The sequence below is a fragment of the Aquila chrysaetos genome, chromosome 8 (genome assembly GCF_900496995.4).
Source record: "Aquila chrysaetos chrysaetos chromosome 8, bAquChr1.4, whole genome shotgun sequence".
Classification (NCBI taxonomy): Eukaryota; Metazoa; Chordata; class Aves; order Accipitriformes; family Accipitridae; genus Aquila; species Aquila chrysaetos.
This window is the reverse complement of record NC_044011.1, coordinates 27,563,943-27,585,430: the sequence shown is the minus strand read 5'-3', so window position 1 is coordinate 27,585,430 and position 21,488 is coordinate 27,563,943. Positions and strand designations below refer to the sequence as shown.

At 45.1% G+C, this 21,488-nt stretch overlaps 1 protein-coding gene across 1 annotated transcript; it reads left to right on the top strand.

Annotated features, from left to right (window-relative positions):
* Positions 1-6,211: 6,211 nt before the first annotated feature.
* RAB1A (RAB1A, member RAS oncogene family) lies at positions 6,212-21,356 on the top strand. Its single transcript, XM_030022982.1, is given in 9 exon segments — positions 6,212-6,274; positions 6,277-6,414; positions 6,416-6,493; positions 6,496-6,632; positions 13,787-13,859; positions 16,079-16,174; positions 17,678-17,773; positions 18,880-19,011; positions 19,282-21,356. Coding segments are annotated over 9 exon segments (1,011 nt in total). The 3' UTR covers positions 19,480-21,356.
* The last annotated feature ends 132 nt before the right edge of the window (positions 21,357-21,488 follow it).

Here is a 21,488-nt window from a genome sequence, read left to right as displayed (position 1 = left end):
TGAGCAAACAGAGGAGGATAGTGAACAAAGAAAAATTGAGAAGAAAGTTTTTGAAAAAGGAAGAGGTCAGAAGGAAAAATAATGACACAAAAGCTGGTATTGAAGAAAAGGGGTGAGACAGTAGAAGGAAAGATGAAAGAAAGTACACCCACTGATTTGATGTGCTGTTTTTCATTAGAAATGTATCCTTTTGCCACTTCTGGATGCCATACACATATATAAGAAAATACAAGCTTTTCAGCTTAACCAGGGTAAAGGTCCCTTCCAGAACCCTGGCACTAAAAACCACCTGCAAAACCCAATAAAACAACCTTCAGTATTAAATCGATGTCAGTGTTAAATAACATCCTGTGCCAGGCAGGGAGATGCCAGCCCAGCTGGATGAATACATGCCAGAGCATTTAGATGATAACTGGTATGATGAATCAAACTCTTAAGCAAATAGATACCTAGGTAAAGAGCAGGGCGACCAAATTCCATGGTGCACTACCCTGCTATCTCCGCTGGGTTGCAAAATGCATGAGTCAGAGGTAGAAGATAGCCCTTGGTAGTCTCTGTGGAGAGTACTATGATCCCCACTTAAGCAAACCCGTGCGTTCTTGCTTCCTGATGTTTCTGGGCTCTTTTCAAGGTGCTTTCTAGCAGTACTCTCCCCCAGTGTCTATGTGGCAGTCAACCAAGGTCTGCATCAGTAAGAAAGGGTTCATTTACTAGAAGGAAATGAGTGCTGCAAGCAGGACATCAGGTGCTCGGGAGACAGCAACCTCAGAGTCTGACCTGCTGTTGCACAGTTGTGGTCCAGAGTCTGAGCTGCCATTATAAAAACAACAAACAGGCCAGATCCTCAGCTGGCATAGAGCCACAGAAGCTCAGCATAGAGCTTGAGCTCTGTCGTCTTCATCTCTTGTGGCACTGAAGATTATGGTTAAAAAGGTGCCCAGGACGTAACAGATGAAGTAAAGTGTACTGAATTCACCAGCAACCTTAAATAAAAGCCTAAGCTGCTTAATTTATTCTTGGAATCATTTTACCACTGAACTTTTTTTACCTTTCTTGTGGGTGCTGTCATAAATGGCCCGTGGGAATATTGGAATTGTCATTCCTGGACGTTTTCAAGAACATCACTATTGGGATTGAAATGGATGCAACCAAAGCCGAGGAACTGACTAGACCATCTCTTGGTGTCTCTTCCAACCCAATTTTTTTCTATGATTTTAGCAAATGCATTCAGTTACTGTCCTAAGCTTGCAGTGTTACACTGCTTCCACTAGGCTTGTGTAACAAAAGCCCCAACTACCAGACCTTCCTCCATGGCTACTCATGCAATACAAAATGTGGTGGTGTCAGTTTTGCAGAAGCTTGGGAAATCAAGATCTGAACCATGGTGACAGTGTAAAGTAAGAAGTAAAGAAAGATATCAAAGTTAATAGCTAGCCAGCTTATTACAGTGTTTCATGTCCCGCTCAAAATAATTTTCTGCTTCAAATTTGGGTGACAGTTGCCACAAAAACTCTCACGTGCTCAGAACAGTACTGAAGCAAACTGGGCCTGGATTCTGAAGAAAGGAGCCAGAACAAGGTGCTAGATCTCCTTCTAGGAGTTTCCCAAAAGAGATTTAGCTCACCAGGGTTGGACATCTGCTCTCCAAGCATCCTGCTGTCCCTTCACATCCACCAAGTGTTCTTGACACTTCACCTTGCCTGTATCTGCTTGGTTTCTGCCTGTGATTGGAACCAACGTGGAACCTCTGGCTCCATTTCCCTCACTGTAAGATGCAAATGCACAGGCTGTATGAGGCAAAAACAAGAAGTAGAGCTGGACATTAGCTGTTTCCTGGTGATTTACAGACTGGTAAGATCCATTACACCATCTGGTTACCTCCCTCCTGTAAGAAGCAATGTGTGATAGTGGACCAGCTCTTTTAAACAGTTCCAGAATACCCTTTTCCTCTCCACTTCTGTTTTTCTGGTGTCAGGCTACACCCGAGTATGGGTTCATCATACTGGTACTACAGGTCCATCAGTAACTTACTTCTCCTTTGCCCCTTACTTCCTAAATCAAGAATTAAGAAGGAGAAGAATTTGCTAACACCATTTTAGGTGTGCTGCCAGCACATCAGGAATGGACTGCTTATATTGTCAGAAAAACATTGGTAGCTGACAAGTCCTGCAGAGAGATTAAATACATGGGAGGACTGTGAGCAATACAAGAAAGACATGCTGCTATTGATAAGCTAAAATCAGTGTTTGTTTCCCAGCACTCCCAGTATCAAAAGAGCCAGTTGCAATGTCTCAGCTCACTGTTGTGCATTCCTGGTACCTGACCTTGTCCGTGTGGCTGTTGTGCGTCTGTTAGCCTGTGAGCTTCCCGCTACATGGATCACTGACTGAGAAGGGGGAGGGGAAGTGAAGAGCGGAGGAAGGCAGGAGGGGAAATAAATACCTAAATTGTTTTTTTCTGATTTTGTACGTAGTCTAGGGAAAAGGACACTGGCAGGACCCGAATGATATCTGAACACTTCTGTGCTAACATGACAGCTTTATGGGGAGGCAGTACTGGGTCAGAAGCGTGATTCCCCCTACCTCTGGTTCAAGAACTGTTACACAGGGGAAAGAAACACATTTTCAGGGTAAAAACTGTGGTAGAGTGGTAGAGAGCAGACCTGAAACCTTCCTTTGCCCTGTTACTGTGTGGCATAGTTATACAGCTAAAAAATATTGACCATTTCATATGAAATAAGGGCAGATGAGGAAGGTAGAATGAATCCTATGCATGTTGCTGCTTTCTGCAGGCTGCAGGTCACACGGGCGATTCCCTCGCAGTCCCACTGACAGTCCCGTGGCAGATCAGGCATGTGGGCTCTGTACTGCAATGCAAAACCTGAGCTCATGCAGCTGTAACGTTCCTCCTCCATCATTTGTACTGTTTTCCCTCCTTCCTCTCCCCTCTTAACACCTGCCTGCAGCCACTGCAGCTTGCTTTCTCTCTCCCTCCCATCCCCTGTCCTCCTGTTCCTTCATTTCCCAGGGCCTCCTCTGGCACATGCCTTTTGTGGCCTAGGGAGGAGAGAGGTGGGAGGAGAGGATGGCAGGTCACCTGAGTGGAACCAGGAACCAGCAGAATTCAACCTCAAAAACACGAATTGGTGGGTCAGGATACTGCCCCGGGGTGGACAGGACTGGGGAAGGTGACTACAGTTCAAGGTAATCTGTGCTCATGGCTTTTCCTAGGCTGCTCTGGTCGAGCGCGATAGCCCAAGCCAAAGGAAATTCTGCAGCTGATTTCACTAACAGGATAAAATCAGCCTCTATTGGCACAGGCAGAATTCAGCCCTGAAGGTATATGAATAATGTTTCCCTAACTGGCATCTGATGCTGCTCCTTGCATTACGCTCCTATTAGTGAGAGACACGCGAGGCCTCTCTGACCGTCCAGTGGTTCGTGGTGTTCAAGACAAACTATGAACACCCACTGAAGGAAGGAGGAGGAACGGGACAGAATGTGATACACGGGTTATAAATCATCACTCTGATCCCAGCTAGAAACCAGGCAGGGGTCCTGAGCCTGTTCATCCAGTTAAACGGGTACACATGCAGACACTCAGCTGCAGATGACATCAAAGCAGTAGATGACCTCAGCCTGCAACATGGGCAGCAGAAAGCCCTCCCTGCACCTCCCTGCAGAGCTGAAGCAGACCCACTTTTCGCACTGCCCTTGCACCCAGCCCAGAGCCATGGGTTGCTACGCCTGCCATGCTGCTGGTTCAGTCATACAGATTAAATATGCCCTTCTCAGACACGGAAGCTATTATTTCTCTGAGATGAAACAGCATCCCACACTCTTATTAACCTGTGCCCTACTTCAGAAGTAAATCTAATTTGTGGCTTTCATAGTTAGCTAGTGCTGGTGTTGGTTCGTCCCTGCGTCTGCTCTGACTTTGCTGGATACATTTATGCAGCGCCAGATGTGGCAGAGCCCTATTTACTGTGGCCTGTAAGCGTTATTCCTCACAACAGAATAAGGAATTGGGGTGCTTGGAGCTTTTTGTTTCACTGGGGAAGAGAAAAGTAAAAGCACAAATGTTAAAAATGTCTCTGCAAAAACAATTTTTGTATTCAGCAGACAATGACGTGCTGTCTGCTAAACGAAGTTACTCATCTGGGATATTTCTGCACATCTGGTCACCTTCCACAGAGCGTCTCAAGAGTCGTGGTGTATGAGGGAGAAGAGAGACTTTCGAAGGATTCGCTGGATTTCCAATGGCAAACATCAAACAAAATGGGTATTGTTTCACAAATACACAATGTATATAGGGACACAGAAGTAGAATCTCCAACGATGGCCACCGCAGAAGCAGTACCTACAGTAATTTATGTCGTAGATTCATCTGCAGATTATGTTACCTAACAAGCAATGCAAGAAAGCAAAGGAAACCCAAAACCTTTTTTAAGCAATGCTCGATATTTCCAATTATAGTCGGCACAGTTTATTGACTTTTTTTAAGGAATTGAACATGACTATATTAAAACCATGAGGATGCGTGAAGCATGAGTGACTTTTCATGATCTTATTGTGGGGGGAAAAAAGGACAAGACGGCGCAATTTCAGTTCCTCTGGGGATTCAGCTCTCTTCTGTTGCCATCCAGTGGAAAGGCTCCCATTCACGTCGGCTATTCTGGTAGTCCCTTGGTGTACCGACATGGCTGGTGACTTGCAGCTTGCTGGAAGTCAGCGTGTGAACAGATTCACATCTAAATGGCTGCAGCAGCGCTTCCCAGCTTGCTGTATGAAGATGAAGTCCTACACGCACTTCCCTGTGGGGGATGTTTCAGTGATCTCGCAATCCATTCGCGGATTGTTCCTCCTGTCCTTTGAGCCAGTTGGAAGATAAACTTTGGTCAATATATTATAGTGTGCCCTCTGTAACGAAATAATGTCAGATAATATGTATTTAGTAGGGATTTAAATTCCCGAGCTGATTACGAGGAGCTGTTAAGACTTCTAAGGTTTAGCAGCGCTCTGCATATGAGTCTAGAATGATGTGTAATGTTGCAGCGATGCGCTCTTTCCGACAGTGTTGAAAAGGCTAGGAGTTTGTTAGGAATAAATCTGAAAGCATAAACAACTAAAAATGCCAGTGATACAACTTGATATTCTGTAAGAATTTGTTTCAAGTGGTTGACCAGAAAACTAGGCTCCTGTATTCTGAATTCTTCCAGCTTTAACAGGTTGTTTGCTCCGAGATCCCTGGCGTGTGACAATCTCTCCCTGCCCGTTTCCCAGCAGTAGAATGAGCGCGGTAATATTTACTGTGCCCAAAGAACGTTATGAAATGTGACTAATTAATGCGCATAGAATGCCTTTGATAAAAGATGCGACGGCGGTGCGAAAAGGCACTGTCACTTATTAATGCACGTGGAGAAAAGAGGTCTCGGCTCCTACGGGCGCCGTGTTCTGCTACAGCCGTCGTTGCGCTGCCCGCCACCCCTCTTGTTCCTATTTTTGTTACGGTGCCTCCGTTTGTGCCCCCACCCGGCCGGAGGGTAAGCGGTGGAAGGGGCAGCAGAGCGGGCGTCCTCGTCCTCGTCCTCCTCCCGGCAGTGGCCGGCCGGGTCTCCCCCTCAGGGGAAACGGGGACGGCCCTCTCCCGTTGGGGCCTGCCTCGCTCGTCCCTCCCAGCGAACCCACCTGGCCAAAGGCCTTTGGGGAACGTTTCAAAACCCAAGGGGTACGCGGACGCCGGACGCCAGCGGACGCCGGACGGGGGTCGGGATCTCCCTCTCCTGTCGCCCGTGTTTAGAGCGGAGGAAACGTAACCGACGGGGAAAATCAAACTCCGGCCGGGCCGTGAGGGGCGGGGGGTTTCGATCCCAGACGGGAGGGAGGGCTGGGCGCGGCACCTCATGGCCGGGGAAGCCCCTTCCCCGCAGCCCGCGGGGTCCGCCCGGCCCCGCCGCCAACCCCAGCCCGCCGTTTCCCGGCCGGGGCGCCCGGTGGCCCCCGCCGACCGCGGGGGGGCGCCCTGCCCTGCCCCGCCACGCCCCGCCACGCCCGCCGAGGCCACGCCCCTCTCCTGCCCGCGCGGTGACTCGGCCGAGCTGCCACGTCTTCCCGCCGACGTCACCCCGAGCCGGCTCCTCCCCGGCCAATCCGCCGCGCCGGCCGCCGCGCCGAGCCGACGGGGCCGAGGGAAGAAAGGCCGGCCGGCGCGCATGCGCCGGCGCCGCCGCAGGGTCCGCCGGGAAAGCGAGTCCCCCGGCGGCGGGCGCGGCCGCCCGGCGGCGCCGGTCTGCCGCGGCTGCGCGAACTCGCTTTCCCGGCATGCCCCGCCACCGGCCCCCGGCCATGTAAGCGCTGCTCGGCGAGAGGCCGCCCCGTTTCCTGGTTGGGCTCTGGCAGCCATTTTGGGCTGAGGAGCGAGCGCGGAGGCCGCGGAGCGGGCAGGGCGCCGGCGGAGGGGCAGGCCGAGCCGAGCGCCGGGCGAAGGCGGGAGCCGTTGGACGCCTGCATCCGCGGAGCGCCCGCCTCGGCGGCGGGAGGTGCCAGGCCGCGACCGCCCCCCCCCCCCCAGAGCGCGCTCGCCGTCCCTCGGGCCGCGGGCCCCACGGACATGTCCAGCATGAATCCCGAATAGTGAGTGCGGACCGGGGGAGGGCCTCGCCGCGACCGCGGGCCCCGCTGCCCCTCGCCGGGAGGGCCGCGATCGGCAGGCCGCGGCGCGGGGTGGGGGGAGGCCGCCGCCAGGCCTGGCGCGGGGTGGGGGGGGGGGGGCCGAGCCTTCGGGCCTCCGGCGGCCCGTCGCCTACCCCCGGTCACCGAGGGAGCACTGCCCCGGCGGCGGCGGAGGGCAGGCCTTGGGCCTGCTGGTGCCGTCCCCGGAGCGGGGGGGTGGTGGGGTTGGGTTACGGGCACCGGGGTCGGAGGGGGGGGGGTGGCGGGCAGCCGTACGGCGGGCCATGAAAAGTTAATGATGTCCCCGCTGTAAACCGGCGCGATGGGCCCGGTGATCTGGGTGGTTTCGGCATCCCGCCTCCCGCCCCGGGAGCGCTGTCGGTGGCGAAGTAAGTATGGGCGCACTTGACGGCGATTTTTTCCGGACCTGGAAAATAGGCCTCGGAGCTCGGGCTCCAGCTCCAACAAGTGACGGGGGGGAAAACCAGCTCTTTGTGAAAGCCGATCTTCCTGGCCGGTTGCTGCTGGCGGCTTAGTAGTCAGAGGTCCACCCTTCACTTTAGCTGCAAGTCATGTGTGTGTCACATGGTTCTTGCAAAACACTTCTTGCCTATGTAGATTTTGCAACGCTGTGACTTGATAATGAAATGCTCTTGGGGCTGTCTTGAGCTGAAATAGCACTTGCCTAGAAGACCTGGTGATGGCACAGTTTTGTGTTTGGGTTTTTTTTTTTTTTTTCGGAGGGTCGTTGTATCTCGTTGTGTGAATATGGCCTCTTTCTCTAATCGGCCTGCTCGGGAGTAAGGATGTCTGAGCTCTCTGGTCAATAGTTGTCTGTATCCTGGCAACTGTAAGAGCAGTGGCCTGCCCACCGGGATGTCGGGGACAATAAACCTTGTTTTGCTCATGGTTTTTTTGCGTGAAGAAGAGGAGAGACTTAGGATTAGTTTAAAAAGCACTTTAAAAAACAGCTGATGCACTCTCAACACTTGAGTGTTGGAGAGTATTTTTAGGATTCTTTCACTGACGCTGGCTTTGCTGGCACTCCAGTTTGGGATGATGAAGCCGCTGTGCACTCCAATGTAACTGAAGTGGTTATGGTATTGAAATGCACATGTGGTATGACATTACTGCTCTGGATACTCATTGTCTCTGTTCATGGATGACACTTGAACAACTTTTGTCCTCAGAGCATGCTTTTACACACAGTTGAGGCTACTGACTTGCATGGTCATGGCTTTTGTGCTCTCTGCTTATGGTAGCATGGCTGCAAGCACTCTGGGGCCTGTTAAAATCACCTGAAGAGCAAATAGGAGTAGAAGGCAAAGTAGTCATCAGCTAGCGTGAGGGAGTTGATGAAAACTAAGAGGTACAGCCAGGAACTCAAGTTATGTCTTGGCAAGATTACGTAACAAGCTTGCTCATGTAGCTTTGGAAAACACCAAAACGGTAGCTGGAGGTAGTGGGTGAGAGACCAACAAATTGTTGGTGCCTCTGTGGTTGTAATGACTCTCAGAGTTAGACTCAAATTTACCGTGCAGACTGGTGGGTTCTGTAGTGGAAAACCGCCTGCAAGGAGTTAGGCCACTAACACTCTGTGTGCAGAAATGGATTGAAGGGGACTTTTTCAATAGATTTTTTCTTTTTGCCTTTCCCGAAGCCTCTCAGCTTTCTAGGCTCTTGATGCAGAGAGTAGTTCCCTGCAATGAGATACTGAATGCAGCTGTGAAGATGGGGAAAATGTTTTGAGGGAGACTCATTCTCAGTGGAGAGTGCTCATTCCTGGTGGTGAGGACAGCCAAGTTCTTGAAAGCAAAACAAAGACAAAAAGCTGTAGTTTAAGATTAATTTGTAGTATTGCTGCTTCCTGATGGGGTTGTGTCTGCAGGATGAGGATAGAAGATGGGAAGGGTGTGCTGAGATAGACAGAAAATATCTGTCACTGCAGTATGTATACTTGGATCAATGTTAAACCAGGAATAAGACTTATGGGATTATGACATTATTCCTTCTAGTTACCTGTAACAGATACAGGTACAAATGTCTGTTTGTCCTTTTAGAAGTGCCTTGCCTATAATGTAACACATTCTCACTTCCTTATCACAGCTTCAGATAAGGCTGTAGCCCCAGATCCTCTCTTCTGGGCATGCCAGAACTCTCTGTCAGAGGTCAGTGGGACAGCTAGTTAAAATTTCTTAATAAAAAGACTTGCCTCCTTCAATTTTCCTGTTAAACTTATAGGACTGCTGCTGGTGCAAGGGTTTGAAGGAGGTTTGTGTGCTTCTGAGAGCTTCCTTGAAATTTCAGGGCTGTGGGAAAGCCTGCTGGACTAGTTAGTGTGCTTTTTTGTTTGAGTGAAGGAGCTGAAGAGGGATGGATGAGATATTAGTGCTAGTGTTTGGAAGCTAAATACTGAAAACACCTGCCCACCCAGCACTGGGATGTATTCCTTCTGTGTTCCTCCCCCTTTATGGTGTTTAAATGAGCAAAGTGTCAATATTGACTCTGTTGAGACTAGATCATGTCAGGTTCGGCATTTCCTACCCATTCTGCAACTTGTGTGTAGTAGGCTGACTAGCATAAACACACTGGTGGGTAAACTATCTAACAGCCAAGTGGTATCAGGAGTTAATCTTGATCAATACTCTATAGTGTCTGGATCTTGTTCTAGATACCTTCTTCAAGGGGAGATGGGGAAATGAAGTGCTTATTCCAAGTAAAACTTGGGGGTTTTTGTGTTCTTTAGAAGTGTTAGAGAGTACTTGTGCAGGGGTTTTCAGACTTGTGTGATGCTGTTCAGTAGATGACAATCAAGTGACAGCTGCTGGGTTGCTGGAATCATCTGAAATTGTTTGTGTTCTAACCTTCCCAAACAGCAATCTGCGATGCAAAGTGGCATTATGTCTTCTGGGTTCTGTTTACTTACACAAGCAGTGTGTAATCAGAGTGACAGTCATGCTCCTCTTCAAAATTTCTTGGGTGGTAGAACAAAGACTAGGGATTTGAGGCTGCTGTGAGTACCTGTTTACAATAAACTTGCAGCTGACATCAGTGATTAAAGCCGATTCCAGCAGTTCCTTGTTGGAGACGGAGGACTACCTAGTCTTGTCTGTTTTGGCATAAAAGCTTCCCAGCATTTAAAAAAAAAAAAAAAATCCCCATATGTCTACCTGTATAAACAGTAGTATCTTGGAGGCCCACAGGTCCCTTCTTCCACACAGCTTTGGCCAGGTGTGTCCTAAACTTAACTTCCTGGTCTTCTGCTGAACTTGCTGACTACTGTGTGGAAAATGCTTGTACAGGAGGATGCTGCTTCACTGCTCAAAAATTTGACAGGGCTGTTTTGGAGGTGCCTTTTTTTTTTTTGCAAGAGGCAATTAAGCTGAACATATATATCCTTTATCTCTTTGGCAAGAGGAAGTTACCATATCCTCTTCCTGCTGGGGAGCATTTGAAAGCCTCACTGTTACTGACAGTACCTGCCTGCCTTGCTGTGCACATTCTTCCAGTGTGCTCTCTCTTAGGGGTGCTAAGTATGACTTGCTTATATAAATGGTGAGAAATAGTTGAATGATAAATCTGAATTCACATTATCTCCAAGTAGTGTGGAGAAGGCTAAGCTGCATAGCTTAGCCTGCTTTATGAAGGCTCCCTAAACTGGGAGAGCTGATGAGTTAGGCCTTAAGGTTTGAAGAGCAAAAATTCAGTGGCTTCAGAAATGCTTGTGTGGCTCTTCAGGAGCAAATACCACAATTAACCTGCATGGCTTGTTGGACACATCGCTACAGTTGAACCCATTAACACAAATATTCTATCAGTGTAGTTCAGTCTAGAAATAGGTTTCTGCAAATTTTTGTGGCTTGTTTTCATTTTCAATTTAAACTGTTGCTGTACTCTTGAGAGCTGTCTCTAGCATCATACCATGTGTAATGGACTGCTCATTTGGTTCTAGGGCCCCTATATAGGCAACTGCTGTATTTTAAGAGGTCCTAATGCAACTGTACCTAGAAAGGAAGGCACCATATAATTGAAATATGGAATGATTTTAATTTTTTAAAACCTAAATAGCAAGATTCTACTTAAATTATCTCTGAATTGATGCAGGTCTAAGCATCAGTCTTTCTTACCTGGCAAAACTAGGTTTTTGTGACACAGCACCCATTTCTAAGGTCAGAGACAGAGCTAACTCAGTAAAGGCCATTTCCAGCCATGCCCCAGCTTGACTGGGACTGGCCCTGGTTTTGGTGGGGGTGAGGCAGGTGGCCTAAGTTACCGTATGAGCCTGTGTTTGTCACTTGCTTCTGGAAAGCCCAAAGTGTCAGAAGGTCTTAAATATTGGGTTTGACATCTTTGTTATTAAGCCTTCTGGGTCCTTGTTGTGTTAAGTTAGCAGTAGTGCTGTGCATAAACCATTATTGTTCTTGTTTGCTTCTGAACAGTAAAAGATTTAATAGCAGGGTAGATCTGGTTGGGAGCTGCCCTTAGCACTAAGAGTAACGGAGGAAGACAAGTTACTTGATGTTTGGGGGCTGGGGAGACCTCAGTTCCCCTTGGAAGCAAGGGAAGGCTCTGAAGTGAATCTTTCAGACTCATAGCTGAAGCCTTACATACACCAGGAAGGAACTATTTTTTTTCCCACTAATTTTAGTGAAGACAATGTAGTGGTAATGTTGCTGTATTACCATTCTTAAAGGGATTATAACATGCTACAAGCTCTAATAATTTCAAGTGTATCAGTGCTTACTGTAAGTAATAATTTAACTTCAGGATTGCTGAAAATTCTGGTTTTGCAGGGAATTGAACAACCAAAGTTTCCTGCTGATGTAGGAAGGAGCTTTTTGAAGGCTGAGGCAATTGTGGCTTCAGTTTATGCATAATCCTGGGGAAGAAGGCATAGGTTTAACAGTGGACTGGGTCTCAGAGCTATTGTACCTTACTTTGGTCTCCAGGTTACATAGTTTCTCTGCTCTTGGGGGATGAAATTATTAGTGGGGGTAAGAAGTTTTAAATGTCTCTTGCTACAGTTGCTACGGGGTAGCCCCTTGCCTGGGTTCCTAGGTGATGTTGGTGGCTGAGAGGCAGCGGAGCCAGGTAGCTGAGGGTAACTGTACCACTGGTCAATACAGTCCCACTTCAGTGATCCTTAGGCTTAAAACACTTTTTTTTGTGGTAAAGCACAACTGTACATCCTCAGTGACTAGCTCGTCAGTGTGGCTGTGGTGGAGTTTCTGCAAGTGGAGCCACCAGAAACACAAAACTGTTCTTTTTGAAGCACCCAGGGAGGCAGTGCTTGGGACTGCAGGTGGTGAGGGGGGGTTTCGGTGTTGCCTTATGGGCAGGCCCAAACTTCAAGAAACATGTATTTTGTCTGTTATCACCAGTGTAAGAGTATGGGCAGTAATGATGCTTCAGCTGTCTTGAAGCTGTTAAGATATGTGGGTTGTGATGCAATATAACTTATCTCCCCTAAACAGTTTGGGTTAACTGTCATTCTACTAAAACCATCTTGCATTGTATTAGTACATGACTTGACAGGTGGAGTAGTCAGTTCTGTGACTGTAAACTGCTAGATATCCTTTGACTTTGATTTTTTTTTTTTAAATACCTTGAGTGCTTTTAGGTTTACACTGTGGGGGAAGGTTGTATTTTTAAATGTCAGCTTATTAGTTGCTACACTTGCCACTTCTGACTTCTCTCTAGCCTTGAGAGAAGTGCTGTGGAAACTGATGAACATTTCAGTTGAGTGTGTTCTTGAAGTCTGGGACCAGCCAAGATGACAGTCATTTGGGCACTTGAGCAGAGGAGTGGTGAAAAGCTGAGCAGTTGACCATCTGCTTGGCTGTTACTAGCTGGGGATGGATGCGGTTTCCTGGCTGGATTCCTGCCAGACGGAGTCAGTGGCAGTGTTAGTAGGGAATAATAGGTGGGGACAGTTGACTGCAGGCATTTGCATAATTTTTATCTTCTCGGTTTGGCTAAGTGGGCATAGAAATATGTCTGTTGTAAACTCTAGTGGTTAAATGAGAACAGGACTTAATTCTGGACACTACAGGGCTGAAGAGTTGTAAACCTAGAATGGGTAGTCTAGTACTTACAAAGCAAAATAACTTGTGTAAGTGGTGGTTTGTTGCTTTTTCTCTGCTACTTGATCTCTAGTATTAAACTGCCCCCTTGGTCTTATGACTAACACAAAATCTAATGCTTTGCCAACAGTGAAATCTTCACTACTCTTTGAAGTATAAGACTAGTTCAGTCACTGATGATACTGTGCTTGTTCCCTCAATGTTGGGAGGACTTGACATTAAGCAAAAAAAATTGTTACCTCTTCCAGTGTATCTTGAGAATTCCTGGTGTCACACCTGACACCTTCTAGAGAATGAATGTATCCTCATTTGGCAATGGCTTTAGCTTTGTTTTAATTCCTGAAAGGCAAGTGAAGTATGTGGTCACTCTCAGCTGTTAATAGTCTTATCGTGGAAGGTGGATGTTCATTCTGCTTTAACAGCTCTAACTAAACTTAGAGTTTAGTTTGTATATTTAAATTGAATGTTATGCTGTTGGATTCTGCTGGAACTTAAATTTGGGTAACTTAAACTGAGGAAAGAATTGGTTGCTTTTGGCCAGCTACATGGTGTTTGTGAAGCTGGACAGTGGAATCAAACCTTTGACTTTAAAGATGATAGGGGGATGATGGCTCTGGTGGACAGCAGGCTATTACTACGATCTGCATGTTACTTGAGTCACTCAACCAAGCCATGAGGCTTGCACTTAATTGTGAAGCATGATTTTCATCTTAGCTAGACCACAAAGGGCTGAAGTAGGACTGTTAGTCTAGGTGTTAGTCACACTTAATACCCCAGAGTAACTTCCTAGGAAAGCACAGTTCTGCACAAAAATGCTGTGTTCAGAGCATCTACATCACACTTCCCTTACCAAGTAAATGAAGTAAATTGTGAGAGTGTCTAAACTGGATAGAGAAGCTTGGAGTTGTAGGTGACTTCCCTAGTAGTGAGTTAATTGACCCTTCTCAAACATCGTAATATACTAGCTATAAGGACCTTCGTTCTTGATAGTGTTTTTCATTAAGTGACTTAATTTTGTGTTTTCTTCTGCAGTGACTATTTATTCAAGCTACTTCTGATTGGAGACTCCGGTGTTGGGAAATCTTGCCTTCTACTTAGGTTTGCAGTAAGTGATCATGCTTGAAAACTTTATGTAAAAAAGCTACCAGGTACTTAGCAAGAACTTCTCTGCTACAACAACTACTTGAAAGGACTGATGTCTGTCAGGTCTGGTATACCAAGGAATAATTAAATTATGGCAAAACCCTCCTGTCTTCTGCATTTGTTTCTAGCTGATGTATTTGAGTAATATGGAAAGAAGTAATATCAAGAATATGTCCAGTTAAGTTTAATTCTCATTTTCCTGTTACTGGAGAACAAGATATCTTAATGTCCATCATTACACTAGTGGTAGAACACTGAAGATGGAAGAACATACTTGAATTCTGGGGTGTGTGCCTTCAGTCATGAAGAGTACAAATGTGTCAGGGCAAGACCTTGATCAGTTACTACTTGATCTGAATATTTTCAGCCAAATGAGGTTTGATATCTTCATTGAAAAGGCCTACCAATTGCTTAGCCAGAGGGGGAAGTAATTTAAATAATATTCTAGGAATAATAAGGCCTTATGCTTCCTTTAGTGAATGAGTGTATAATAAATGTTAAAATTGCTGGTGAGCTTCTGTGGCTGAAACTTGATGCAAGAAACTCTAGTTTTCTTGTCAACAGGAAAAGGTAAAATGGGTTTGACAGCTCTGAGTAGAAAAAGCTGGAATCCAGTGAACTCCTTATCTATATCTATGCCAAAATGCAGCTTTACGTTGCCATGGGAGGATAGGAAGGAAGGGAGAATGTGGGGCATTAGTTCAGAAACTAGAGTCTGATACTACTGCAAGATGATGGCAGCAGTTTCACAGCCTAAACAATTGCTCTAGGCACCTCTGGAAAGAGCCTGTTGTGTTTAATGTTATTAATATGAAATGGTGCTCTGGTGTGTACAAATAGCATCACCTAAGTTAAAGCTGTTAAAACCGCTCTTTGTGCAGTATTAGGACAGGGAGACAGTATGGACACTAGGAAGATGTAACCTGCTCTGCTCACAGAACTGGTGGAGGTGGTGGATTGGAAGTGACACCAAGGCTGGAGCAGTACTCCCAGATCAGTCTAGCCTGCTTCTCTTGCAGAAACTTTTGGATTAATTTTGGCTTCATATGAATAATCCCAACTTTTCTTTTTTGATAGCCACCTTAAGTTTGTGCTCAGTTATCTGGTGTTTCTTCAACTAAGAAAGTCAGGTTTCTAAAGGAAAGAGCTATTAAGTAAGCTATTTTACCCTGACATAAGGAATTACCACAGCATTCATTTACCTGTGTTCTTCCTGCTATAGGTTAAAAGGCATAAGGCTTTTCAAACATACCCTTCTGAGTATTGAAATGTGAAGGAAATAAATGTCATGTCATTCTAAAAGCCTTAATGCTTTATTCTTACTTGCATGTGTTCCCTCAGGCAGATGTATTACCTAAGGTGCCTTCCATTCACAACCCAAAGAAACCCCTTGCTTTTTTGATAGCTGTTGGTTACATAAAGCCTTTTGTGGTATATTTTACATGAAGTTCTATCCTACTGGTACTTCAGGAATAGAGAATTCCTTCATGCTGGCAAGCTAACAATCACTAGAAGGTAGCAAAGACTGATGCAAGCACTTCCTGTGTATCTTAAGGCCTGCTGAAGACTCTGCAGTCAGCTCTATGCAAGCTGCTAAACCAGTGCTGCATTTTCCTTCCTGTATTTACACAGACTGCAGAGCAGAGGACTTAACACAAGTACCCAAGCTGTAACTCTAAACTGCCTTGGCAACCAGCTGTGGCAGCAGAGGATCTGAAATTCAGATGGAGTGTGACTGAGGCAAAGGCTCTGACTTGTAGGTAGCTGCTATGTAATACAGATGAAAAACCATCAAAGGCAGATAAAAATCTGAGGCATTTTAATAACTATAATGGTTTTTCTAAGTAGCTCTGCAGTCTGCCAACATGAGCAAAGACTTTTTTTTTAAACTACAGTTCAAAAGGACTTAACATTACAGGATTTCCAGAAAAGAGGCTTTTTGACTAGTTTTTGGAACATAAATCTTGTTGTTTGAGGTGCTTTTAAAAAACTTTGCAGAATTTTGGAGAAGTAAATACTCGGTGGAAATGCCTAGCTACCTATTGGACTTTGCCATGAAAGATCAGACTGTTTTTGCTAGGGAAGTAAGTAGCTTTGCCTGGTGCCTACCTGTTGCATAATACAGTAGGTGACTGCGGAAGAGGTGCAGCTGGCTTGACTTATGTTCACTCTTTCTCCTAGGATGACACGTACACAGAAAGTTACATCAGCACGATTGGTGTGGACTTCAAAATCAGAACTATAGAACTAGATGGGAAAACAATCAAGCTTCAGATAGTAAGTAGTATTTCTCAACTCCTGGGTACTTTAATCTGTTGAAGCACAGAATTATATTCATAAGGATTGGTAGTTACCTTTGTACTTTAATCATTAAAATATAAGTGGTATCTTCCCTGTTAGAAGGAAGGCTAGGCAGTTTTTACAGGATTAGAAGACTTCCCATGACCTGTCCTTAAAGGATGCTTATCAAGGCTGTTTGCCTGAAAGAGGAAATAACCTGTTATAAATTTATTTTCCTGGGAAGAAAAGAAAGCTTAAGTATTTAAAAGGCACTATGGGCTGTGAGCTGAAGAAGGGTAGAATGCTGTGCTGGAGTGCTCTTGTATCAAAACTGGTGTAGTTCTGCAGTATGTAGCAAGGATTTGTGTAAGTGCAAGAAGGTCACACAGTTGTCCAAGATGCCTGAATTCTATAGCAGCTGTTAATAGCAGACTGCACCGTCTAGTGGTGGGAACTCTGCTTTTGTTGACCTGAATGGAAAAACCTGACATGAATGCTTGTAACTGGCCTGTCTGCCTTAGCACTGGTTAGTGTTTTCTGGTTATGCTTTTGGCCTTTCACTTGGAATAAGCAGGGGAAGAGACTTGGCAATTCTTTCCTCTAATCTTGAAGCACTCTGAAAGGGTGACTGGTGTAATGAAATCTAATATCTGTGCAAGGTCATGCAATCCTTGTCAGCCACTGCTTCCAGCTCAAGCAGAGGCTCTTGGGACTTGAAGGCAGTGACTCAGGGATTCCAGGCTATGTTGTGGAGCAGGCATCCAGTTTATGGCCAGAAGCCTAAGCCTAAGCCTGAGCCTCTGGACTCTAATGTAGCTGTCCTGAGTCCAGAGCAGCCCACTAAGAATGCTGTTGCTGCTGAAATCTGTCTGCGAGTCTCGCTATTTTTAATGTGCAGCTAGCCCTATTCTTGACATGGCTCCAGGGAGAGGAATGTTTGGGTGAGTGCTGTTCCTGTCCTGGTGTGGGGAGAGGTCAAGCACATAATGTCCCTCCTTAACTCTCCCAGCAGGAGAAGGGAACCAGGTTTGGTTTGAGTTGCAATTCATCCTCTGAAGAGGATGTTGCCTTTAAATACCTTTGCTGCAGCTCTTGTACTAAGGAAGTTGAAGTGGAGTGGTTATGTTAGAGACCCACATCTCTCTGACCTTATTCCTAACAGGTTTTCAAGCCCTGGCTCATGTTTGTTCTTCTGACCACTGAACCATGGCTTCTTCATGGGTCAAAACTGCTTAATGTTTTCCTCAGTGAGATCTCTTGACTACACTTGTCTGAAACTAAACAAATGAGCAGTTCTAGAAAAGCACCTACTGAAGTGTAATTCTTCTCAGTTAAAATATCTTGATCTTATCAAATCCTATTTGATACATACAGTTTCAGAGTCACTTCTGTAGCTGTGACTTGGATCTGTTTGTAGTTGGATGGCTGATGAGCTGAGCTGTATTTCTGGAAGCTGGTACAGCTACATTGCAGTAACTGATCTTGTTATTTGCCTTGTAGTGGGACACGGCAGGACAGGAGAGGTTTCGAACTATCACTTCCAGTTACTATAGAGGTGCTCATGGCATCATAGTTGTGTATGATGTTACAGATCAGGTAAGTGTTAAACCTATGCTTGGAGAGTTTCTCCAGGTGGAATACACTAGGCTGATAAGTAAATAAAACTGGGAATGTAATGACTTGGTGCTTCTTAAGGAGACAGTGACCATGTTCTTCAGGCTGTGTTAAGGTTTATCAGGCTAATGTATGTGTTAGTCTCTGGTTTGGAGCTAAACACAGAAATAAAAGGAGCAGTGGGATCTCTGGGTCTAAAGCAATTGTATCTTAAGCTTAACCTAAAACTTGCTGGGCAGGTAGCTGATTGTTCTACATGAATACTTCTCACCCTGCCTTTGGTAGCAGGAAGTCTGAGTTACTGATGCAAGTTGTTGAAAGATTTCTGAATGTACTTGAACTTTGGTCTGCAACAAAAACTGGCATTTGAAACAGAAAATTGTCAGCATGTGTACAGGATACAGCTGAGCCAGTGTTTTCTGTGAAAGAATCTCTGAAGATTACTGGTGCAGTTGTCCTGTTTGAAGGGCTCTTACGAAGTGTAGTGTTTCCCAAATGAATAGAAAAAGAACAATTGGGTTCAATCACTAACTTCAATATCAGTTCAGCACAGCAGTTCTGCATTTCTGGAGTCAAAGGGTGTTCCAGCATCCCTACAACAGTGTGGTTTGCACCTAATACCTGGTGCTTTGTAAATGCTTGGGATTCTTCTGGTTTCAGCTGTATGCCATGTCTTATCTCTGCTACAGGAGGAGGAGGAGGAAGAGTTCCAGATGGTAGAAGTTGTTGACTATTCAATTCAAGATACAGAGCAGGGAAAAATAATGGGGGAGTGCAGCAAAGGAGGAAGGGCTGATTGTGTAGGGCTTGAAGCATGGGCTAAGGAGCTGTATAGGCCCTGTGTTGACTCACCTATCCTGAGGCAATCAGGGGCGTACTGTAGCATTAAAGTAGAGAGTTTTCTCTCTTGTGGTTGTGAATCACACTGATAGGTTAGTACTGTAGCATTAGAGAGTTTTCTCTCTTGTGGTTGTGAATCACACTGATAGGTTAAGTATAGTGCTTCATATTCTTTCCAAGTCATCACTGAATAGTGCTGAGCTTTCCTTTTTGTTAAGGGTCTTGCTTACAATTCTTTTATCTCCTAGGAGTCTTTCAATAATGTAAAACAGTGGCTGCAGGAGATAGACCGTTATGCCAGTGAAAACGTCAACAAGTTGTTGGTGGGGAACAAATGTGATCTGACCACAAAGAAAGTAGTAGACTATACAACAGCAAAGGTATGTTGATACTGATGTATATTTGCTTGGTTGAGCACCTAGTCTGGATTGCAATGCACTTGAGTGAGTTCTAGTGCAGGGAAATGTCTTGGTACACAGATGTCAAGGTGCCATGTCAATGATGCCTTGTGGTGCAAGTCATTATCAGACTGGAGTTTGGGAGTGGGGTGGTGGTCTAGGAACTTGGGGTTTATCCAGTGGTGCACCAGGAAACAAGGTGAGGTATGAACCAGTGTATGAGCTTACTGTTTGCTGTTTCTCGATTTGCAGGAATTTGCAGATTCTCTTGGAATTCCGTTTTTGGAAACCAGTGCAAAGAATGCCACAAATGTAGAACAGTCTTTCATGACCATGGCTGCTGAGATTAAAAAACGAATGGGTCCGGGAGCGACAGCTGGTGGTGCAGAGAAGTCCAATGTTAAAATTCAGAGCACTCCAGTCAAGCAGTCTAGTGGAGGTTGCTGCTAAAACTTGCCTCCCCCCTTTTGTCTCACAACAATGAATTTGCAATCTGAACCCAAGTGAAAAAAAAATTGCCTGAATTGTACTGTATGTAGCTGCACTACAACAGATTCTTACCGTCTCCACAAAGGTCAGAGATTGTAAATGGTCAATACTGACTTTTTTTATTCCCTTGACTCAAGACAGCTAACTTCATTTTCAGAATTGTTTTAAACCTTTGTGTGCTGGTTTATAAACGTGTAATCCTTGTTGCTTTTCCTGATACCAGACTGTTTCCTGTGGTTGGTTAGGATGTATTTTTGTTTTGATGTTTCTATTGGCATGTTTAGATGTCAGGTTTAGTCTTCTGAAGATGAAGTTTAGCCATTTTGTATCAAACAGCACAACAGTGTCTGTCACTTTCCATGCATAAAATTTAGTAAGATATATGTAAGATCTGATTTGCTAGTTCCTTCTTGTAGAATTATAAATGGAAAGATCACACTATCTGATTAATAGTTTCTTCATACTCTGCATATAATTTGTGGCTGCAGAATATTGTAATTTGTTGCACAATATGTAACAAAACTGAAGAAATGTTTAATAAATATTGTACTTATTGGAAGTAATATCAAACTGTATGGTGATAAATATTGTCTTAATTTGTATGGCTAAGGGGGAAATCAGGCTTGCATTGTGCACAAAACATATCTGTGTGCAGCCATGGCTCTCAGACCTTCTAGGAGACCAGAGACCTTCCCTGCAACTAAAGCTAGTGACTATGGCCCAAAAGACTGAGTTGTCATGGTGCTTAAGGCACATATGCTGTACCAGAAACACCCAGCCAATGTTCATGGAGGCATAATGCACTCTGAATGTACAACAGTTCCCTAACTTAGTCTTGGAACTTAATTTATTTCTCAAGGACTCTTATTTAGGGAATTCCTGTCTGCTTTGCATAGTAGGGGAGACAACAGTATTTCCCTAACATGAATGACTTCAATGTAACCTTGAGGTGGTATAACTTTCTACCAGTATATTATGTCTTTTCTATATACTGTTAATTCCATCCTCTTTTAATCAATACTCTTCTGACTTAGTGCAACAGCTTAGCTTCTATTCTGTTATGCATAGAGGCATGGAAAGGATGAAACAGGGACAGTAAGGCCCCACAACAGACTGTTGCTCAAAGTAGGCGCTATCTTGAACAATTTGGAACTAACCAGCAGCCAAGAGGTTTTGGACAGTGTGATTCTTTGTACAGAGCTAATCAAATCATTAGTGCCTGATGTCTAGCTAAAAGCCACAGGAAAGCTAGCCTATAACACTTCCTATACATGTAAAATTGTTCAGCTTTATCTAAACTCAAATGTTCAGCCTATTCTGTAAATAGTCTCATGTTTGAAAGACCATGTAACATTCCCCTAGTAGTAAATACACCCTGTGATAGTAAAAATATAGCCTAGGTATGTTGTGAGGTATAAACTAAAATTGGTGCAAATATCCTCTGATTTTTTTTTTGGGGGGGGGGGGGTGACTTTGGCTAACAGCTTTCTTCAACATAGTTGCATAAATCAACAGGCAATTGTAATACATAAAGTATTGTCATGGTTAAGTTGAACTCTTCCACTTGAGACCTTCACAATAAAGTGATGTGCTTTCTATTAGAGATGTGCTTGTTGGTATAATTCATTATATAATGTGACCTGCTCCTCCTTGAGAGCAGGAGCAGTAGGAGTAGTGAGTGCTGCTAAGATCAGGAAGTGAACCAGAAGGAGGTGTATTGAGGGTAAAACAGCTTCCCTTCAGAGAAGTGCACAAATGAACTTAAATGTCAAGATGCCTGCTACATACTATCCAAAACAATGTTAATATATACAGTAATAAAAGCATTGCAAAACCAACTTGGGCTACACCAGTTGTTTGGTGGTTATTTTTTTTTTCCCCCTAAGTCATTAATGTGTTACTGTGCTGCTGCTGTTAAATGCTAGAGCCTGTGTTTGTCAGGCAGGAGTTGTGTGGAAGAGGGTAGAGCA